At 41.5% G+C, this 7,390-nt stretch overlaps 1 protein-coding gene across 2 annotated transcripts in view; it reads left to right on the forward strand.

Moving 5' to 3' along the window:
- The first annotated feature begins 565 nt into the window (after positions 1–565).
- Positions 566–7,390, forward strand: part of LOC109085448 (kelch-like protein 8) — a 7,058-nt gene continuing 233 nt past the window's right edge. Inside the window, exons 1-10 of one of the 2 annotated variants that reach the window (XM_042778455.1) lie at positions 566–701; positions 1,388–1,578; positions 1,654–2,202; positions 2,907–3,093; positions 3,167–3,310; positions 4,402–4,513; positions 4,749–4,917; positions 5,730–5,889; positions 6,004–6,205; positions 6,294–7,390. The exon at positions 6,294–7,390 is cut by the window's right edge and continues 233 nt beyond it. In XM_042778455.1, coding sequence (XP_042634389.1) covers positions 1,411–1,578; positions 1,654–2,202; positions 2,907–3,093; positions 3,167–3,310; positions 4,402–4,513; positions 4,749–4,917; positions 5,730–5,889; positions 6,004–6,205; positions 6,294–6,417 — 1,815 coding nt within the window. In that variant the 5' untranslated portion in view covers positions 566–701; positions 1,388–1,410 and the 3' untranslated portion in view covers positions 6,418–7,390. The remainder of the gene's footprint in view (positions 702–1,387; positions 1,579–1,653; positions 2,203–2,906; positions 3,094–3,166; positions 3,311–4,401; positions 4,514–4,748; positions 4,918–5,729; positions 5,890–6,003; positions 6,206–6,293) is intronic. The other variant, XM_042778456.1, reaches the window with a different exon arrangement.

The raw sequence follows: 7,390 nt of genomic DNA on the forward strand, positions 1-7,390 counted from the left end.
GTTTAATCACTAGAAAGAAATCGGGTGTTTGTCAGTACTGGTCTGTGCATTAGGTCTTAAAGTGACAGCACTTGAATTTCACTTGCTGCTGTGTGTCATCATTAATCTTAAAAGAAACAGAGAAAATCACTCACTTCTCTTGGCCGAATAAGTTGTTGCTTAAGTAAGAATCATCTATTTAATTCATACAGTGAACATTATTCAGTGTTTTATGTTTTGATTATTCTGTTGAATGCTAGTGTTAAATAGACTTAACATACCAAAAAAAAAATAATAATAATAAAGCAGTGTTTATTTCCTTTGTATCTTATATTGTATTTTATCACATCATTTAATAACTAAGATAAAATAAAATAAAAATGTTTTTGTGAAATATAATTAGCCTACTTATATCTTGGAAAAAAATGGTCATATCACCTATCCTCTATTTGGGAAGAATACATATAGCTTATGACAGATATGTTTATTAATTAACTGTTAATAATCGTTTGAGGTAGACTGTTTGTTTATTTTACATGTCTGTGTTCTCCCCGATCTGTCTGGGGAACACGTGACAGAGTCAAAGCGTTTCATTGGTTTGTACTACAAAGTCCAGAGTTCATAGCGCCACAGAACGCGGAAGTGCCGTCGAGCCGTCCACAGTGGAAATGCGGCTGTCGAAAATGCGGTAAAACATCGACAAAAACATCAAATTCACACATGTAATTGAATTTTGTTTTACTTTGTTGAATTGCGAACAGTCAGTAAGGTTCATCTCTGATATTTCCTGCTCGTGAATCCTTCCTGTTTGTCGTGTTGACTTTTTAGCTCATGCTATCATGTTTTGGTTGTTTAATATCTGTATATCTTTTTGTGTAGCGTTTTTGAGGAGATAAACTGTAGTTTGTCATATATGATCCATTCCCTAATATCACAAAAGACGCTATAAAATCTTAATAGTAACGTTACTTGACACAGTACAATACAGTACAGTTATTTTTATATCATGTGAGCAGTGATTCTCAGATGAATATGTTTATGATTGTTATGATCTAGTTGAGTCACAGAGTTAAAAGAGTCCGTTTCTCAGTATAAAGAATAACTGCACTGTGACTCTGCAACAAAGATGATCTGTGTGTGTGTGTGTGTGTGTGTGTGTGTGTGTGTGTGTGTGTGTGTGTGTGTGTGTGTGTGTGTGTGTGTGTGTGTGTGGGAACGTGTATTCAATTAAGGAGTGCTTTTTGAAGGAGACCGTGAACAGAATGTCAATCATGGGATTTAACCGTCTTCTCCTTTGAGATGTATTTTATTCTGTTTGATTATTATGTGTTCAGAGTCTGCTCTATACCGCTCTATACTCAGATTGCCTTACTTTTGAGTGTTTGTGTGTGTGTGTGTGTGTGTGCAGGTGTCGGCGTGTGTGAGCAAGACATGGTTCCAGAACATGGGAAGCAGCAGAAACGCTCGTCACAGCCGTCTAATAGCGAGGGTGATGCGGACGGATCGTTCGTGTTTGAGGCTAAAGAGGCCTGGAAGGATTTCCACAACTCCCTCAGACAGTTTTATGAGAACGGAGAGCTGTGTGACGTCACTCTGAAGGTATCTGACGCAGTGAATATAGTCACACAGCAGCTGCTTCTGTTTCTAATTCTCTCCCTTTTGTTTTTCTCTCAAGTTGGGAACAGACTGATACCATGTCACAAACTAGTTCTGGCCTGCGTGGTGCCGTACTTCCGTGCCATGTTCCTCTCAGATATGGCCGAGGCCAAACAGGACTTGATTGAGATACGAGATTTTGACGCTGATGCTATCCAGGACCTGGTGGGCTTCGCGTACTCCTCGCGGCTGACGCTGACGGTGGATAACGTGCAGCCGCTGCTGTACGCGGCGTGTATCCTGCAGGTGGAGCTGATCGCTCGGGCCTGCTGTGAATACATGAAAGCACACTTCCACCCCTCCAACTGTCTGGCTGTCCGCACCTTCGCAGAGAGTCACAACAGGGTGGACCTGATGGACATGGCCGACCGCTACGCCTGCGAGCATTTCAGTGAAGTGGTGGAGTGTGAGGATTTCATCTGTGTCTCGCCGCAGCACCTCAAGACGCTGCTGGCCTCCAGTGACCTGAACATACAGTCTGAGACTCAAGTGTACAACGCCGCAGTCAAGTGGCTCAAAGCCAATCTGAAGCACCATGACGTCTGGCTGGATCAGATCATGTCTCAGGTTAGCTGCTCAGGGCTGCGATGGGAAGTTTGTTGGGGATCATTTTTACACGCACTTTTTACCATCATAATCAGAAAGAGCCTTTTTGCCAGCTAGCCTATGTTTACACATGCAAGGAATTAGTTTTGGTGACAGAATCTTCCACAGCATAAGCAGAATGACAGTGACAAGACAGATAACAGAAAGAATAAAAATGGAATGTGTAAATAGGATATAACAATGTACAATAAATAAATGTATAAATAGTGTTTACTGCCAAGTTAAGTGTTGATGAGATGGACTGTCTGAGGAAAGAGACTGTTCTCATGCTGGGCCGCTCTGGTGCTCAGTGCTCCGACCAGAGAAGAAGTGTTCTGGGTGTGAGGGGTCCAGAATGATTTTACCAGCCCTTTTACTCGCTCTGGATGAGAGCAGTTCTTGGAGAGTGGGGAGGGTCTTGTAATAAGAGAACATGACCTCTCATGTGAGGAAATTTGCCCTGCCAGATCCTAGACACCAAAACACGTTGGCCATGAAGTCTTGGCTGGACCTGTGGAAACATGGTCACGTTCTGAAGTACGCTGTAGGATCCAGCTTCAGTTTGTGGCCAGTGGTGGTGCTGTACAGATCCAACATCACATTTCAGAAACAGGCTTGGATCCTTTTAAGCTCTTGTTGTAAGTAAATGTATTAAAAGGCTGTTCTGATGGACTTTTCTCACACAGGTGCGTCTTCCTCTGCTGCCGGTGGATTTCCTCACAGCCACTGTTGCCAAAGAGGAGATGATCAAGGCCAATTTGAGCTGCAGAGACCTTTTGGACGAGGCTCGGAATTATCATTTGCACCTTAGTAACAAGAGCGTTCCTGACTTTGAGTATTCGATCCGTACGACTCCCCGCAAGCACACTGCAGGTCAGGAGATACAGCTGGTATTGTTCTTGCACTCTTGTGTTCTTCTGCTGTCTTTAACGGAGATCCCTGACAGGTGTGTTGTTCTGCGTCGGGGGACGGGGTGGATCCGGCGACCCGTTCCGCAGTATCGAGTGTTACTCCATCAGTAAAAACAGCTGGTTCTTCGGCCCTGAAATGAACAGCAGACGCAGACATGTGGGAGTGATTTCAGTAGCAGGTGAGAAAGAGATATGAAAAGCAAATAAAACAACAATTTAAGGAGAATTACAGAGGGGTTAAAAACACTCAGACTTTTACTTTACTAGTGTTTTAAAGTAGGGATGCACTGATAACACTTTTTCCAGAACTAGGCCGATACTGAGTACCAATACCTGTATTTTCATTGCATTTGTAATTTAAAAATATATTGGTTACAGAATCCAAAAGAATATGTTAGTTGACTTAGTTCATTTAGCAAACAAATATTTCCTTCAGTTATTTTCACACTTTTTTTACAAGGTTTTGTTATTTCCACTGTTAATTTTTTTGCTCTATGGTACATCATCTGTAATTTGAAAGCATTAGAGCTGCTCCATTGCGGCGGCTCAGTACTGTAATCACAAGATGTTTTGCTGTAATAATGCAGGGAATGACTCGTTATATATCAATCTTGTAACTATGAAGAACATATTTTGAGGAATATGTCTGCGACTTATATTCCAAAGTGACTTTGTGTTGGTGCAGAATGAGAGAGATGCGTAAAGCCTAGCGCATTTCACACAGACACACGCTAGTTTCACTTTCACCATAAAGTCGATACGGTTATGACAGGCTTTTGAAAACACGTGTGTCTAACGCCTTCCCAAATTTGTAATGAGGATTGTTCATCACTGTTTTCTTCTGTAATAAAAGCTAGATGTTGAGACTTCAATATCACTGTGTTGTTTAATTATGTTTTATTACAGTTAATAAATAAGACTTGTTTTCTTTAAATATGTTGTTTCAGTTGATATCAATTAATATTAATGAGAGTGAACTAGTACAATATAAGAGTTTTACAAATAATACAGAACACACATGGTCTATTCATATAGACTAAACTCAAGAAAATATCAGGGGGTTGGTTTTTGTCAATAGTAAACATCCCTAACCCAATTCTGGTTAAAAATTAATACTGTTAGAAAACGGATCCAATTTTGTTTTATTAGATTTTTTGTCAGTGAGGGACACAGTAGTACACAAGTAAAAGCTACAGTGAATACTGGAACCTCCTGCTTACAATAAATGACTCAAACATACAAATAAAACTTCACATTCATCATTTTATAGGGAAAGTTTATGCTGTTGGAGGCCATGATGGAAACGAGCACCTCGGGAACATGGAGATGTTTGATCCACACACCAATAAGTGGATGATGAAAGCCTCCATGAACACAAAACGGTATGACAGATAACAAGCTTTCACTGACCTGATGTTCTCCTCTAATACTTTTCATAGTTTATAGTTGTAGTTCATTGTTGTTTCATTAATATTTATAGTTATAATTTAATTCTCATGAGATTAAAGAGTTATGTCAATGCACCCGTCCAGCAAAATAAAGATATTGTACGTATTGACACAGAAGACAGCTGAACATGCAGACAGTGAGAGGTTCTCGTGTGTTTGTGTTGGTCAGGAGGGGGATTGCGCTGGCTGCTCTCGGCGGACCCATCTACGCTATCGGTGGTCTGGACGATAACTCCTGCTTCAGTGATGTGGAGCGGTATGACATCGAGTCGGACCGCTGGAGCGCCGTGGCTCCTATGAACACTCCCAGAGGAGGCGTGGGGTCTGTGGCGCTCGGGGTACGAAACCTCATCATGAGTCACTTACACACGATTGTACACTAAGACGGCCGTCAGATATTAGCCATATCACCACACTCTCTTTGTTGACAATGTAATATTAGGTAATATGCTCATGCTGGTGAGAGCGATCTGTAACGGTGCTGTTTAGAACAGTGTTGAGCGCGTTATAGCCAATCACAGACGTGTCTGCCGAGTGCCAAACTCAGTGACCAATCAGAGGTGTTTAAGTTAGTCAGAATCCACTCAATACTGCTCAAAATGTTTTTGTTCAGCACACTTTTCCATTTTAATTTATACAGCTTTTTTACTATACTAATTTCAAAGAAGGTTTCAAAGAAGTGTTGCAGAATGTGTGTGTTCAGTGGGATAATTGCAGATTCATCTGTTATTTGTGAGTGAAGTGTGTCAGAGGAATATCCATATGGCAGGAGTGTTCATCTAAACCATATTACAGCTTATGTGGCTAGTTAACATCATGTGTTCACTTCAGTAGATAGAATGAGTCATCATGAGGTAGAAAAAAGATAAATAAAAAGAGAATAAACTTTGATCTACACACTGGTGAATCCTTCATTATAACTAACAATGTGTAAATAAGAGATTCATTGTGTAATATAGACAACTTCACTGATCATAACATGTTATTTTAACTGTATCGTCCAGCACGATTGTACACAATATTCACCAGCCCAGACAAGCTTTCACTTCTATTCTATTCTATTCTATTGTTTGGAGAGGGTAAATGACTTCTGTTCCTTCTGTTCATGAGTGTCACGGGTTTGATTGTGTTGGTGTGGTGTCTTCATCAGGGCTATGTGTACGCGGTCGGGGGAAATGATGGCGTTGCGTCACTGTCCAGCGTGGAGCGCTTCGACCCTCATCTGAACAAATGGACAGATGTGCGAGAGATGGGGCAGCGGCGCGCTGGAAACGGTGTCAGCGAACTCAACGGATGCCTATACGTTGTTGGTAACAATCAGAATTTGTTCATCTTCATAATTTTAGACTTCATGTGAAAACAGGCTCAGTACGCTCTGCTGAAGTGATATCTGGGAGCTTCAGGTGACGTGTGTTTGTGTGAAGGTGGGTTTGACGATAATTCTCCGCTGAGCTCAGTGGAGCGCTTCGACCCCAGGACCAATCACTGGGAGTATGTGGCGGAGTTGACCACGCCCAGGGGTGGAGTCGGTGTTGCCACGGTGATGGGGCGTGTCTTTGCAGTGGGGGGCCACAATGGAAACATCTATCTGAATACGGTGGAGGCCTTTGAGCCCCGGATGAACAGGTGAGATATAAAGCTGGAGCGTTACTGAAGAGGACTGGTTGTGATTTCATTCAGATAGAATTAGTTTGTTTGTGTGTGTTTGCACCAGATGGGAGCTGGTGGGCTCTGTGTCTCACTGTCGGGCCGGGGCCGGAGTCGCCGTCTGTTCCACTCACATCAGTCAGATTCGAGATGTCGGCCAGGGCTCCAGTAACGTCGCTGACTGTATGTAGCCACATCATCATAGTTTGACACACTACAACACTAAGGCTTCAGCCTAAATACTCTCCGAACACCTGCATTCAGCCGTGATGTGGCTCTGAATCAGGAGTCTGCTGTTGTATTTATTGAATCAACTCTTCTGTGTTCTACATGTCAAGAGAAGTTCATGTTTTTGCTTTGATTTTGTCTAAGTGGAAAGGTTTTTTCTAGCTCACATGACCACTTTGTCTGATGTTTGTGCTGATTTCTGCTGCCTGAACTGCTGAAAGTAATTTCTCTCTTAGCCAATTAGAAATCATCAGTAAACCAGACTAGTGTTCAGAATCAGAACTTTCCTCTGAATATCCATGACATGAGTTCAGTGAAGCGTTTCTGTGTTTGAAAGGCAGAATGACATCAGATACTTATAAATGCACAAGGTTAAAAATCACAATTTTGTGACTTCAGGACACAAAGAACAATCAAAAGAGATTGTTCTGTAGCCGGGTGTTTTATTTGCGTGCGTACAATCACAGACATGATCAGAACAAAAAAAAGGAGAGATTCACAAGAGACTCATTGCTAACGTGACACTTCTTCTGTGAGCCACGTCTCATGTATGACTTCAGTAAGACTGTCTTAACAGAACCCTGCATAAGATCTGGTTCTAGGTTTAGATTTGTGCAGAACAGTCTAGAGCGATGGTGTGATAAAGGATTGTGCTTCATTTTGCCTTTCACTGCCAAACATGAACAGCAAGCCAAGAGAAGCTCAGAGATGCTTTTATATGTTGCTTTTGTCTGCTATAAATGTAAAGCTTTTCTGGCTTGATTTTATTGCGTATGCTTTTTTTTACATGATTTAGATAAAAAATGAAAAAAACTATGATTGCATTTTGAAACAGATCTGTTATACCACGAGGGAATACATTGAGATTTTTTTTAAATAGAAGGTCTTTGGTGTGTTTTCTTTTTCCAGTGTGACTTGAGTCTTATTTGAAAATGA

The sequence above is a fragment of the Cyprinus carpio genome, chromosome A21, assembly GCF_018340385.1.
Source record: "Cyprinus carpio isolate SPL01 chromosome A21, ASM1834038v1, whole genome shotgun sequence".
NCBI lineage: Eukaryota > Metazoa > Chordata > Actinopteri > Cypriniformes > Cyprinidae > Cyprinus > Cyprinus carpio.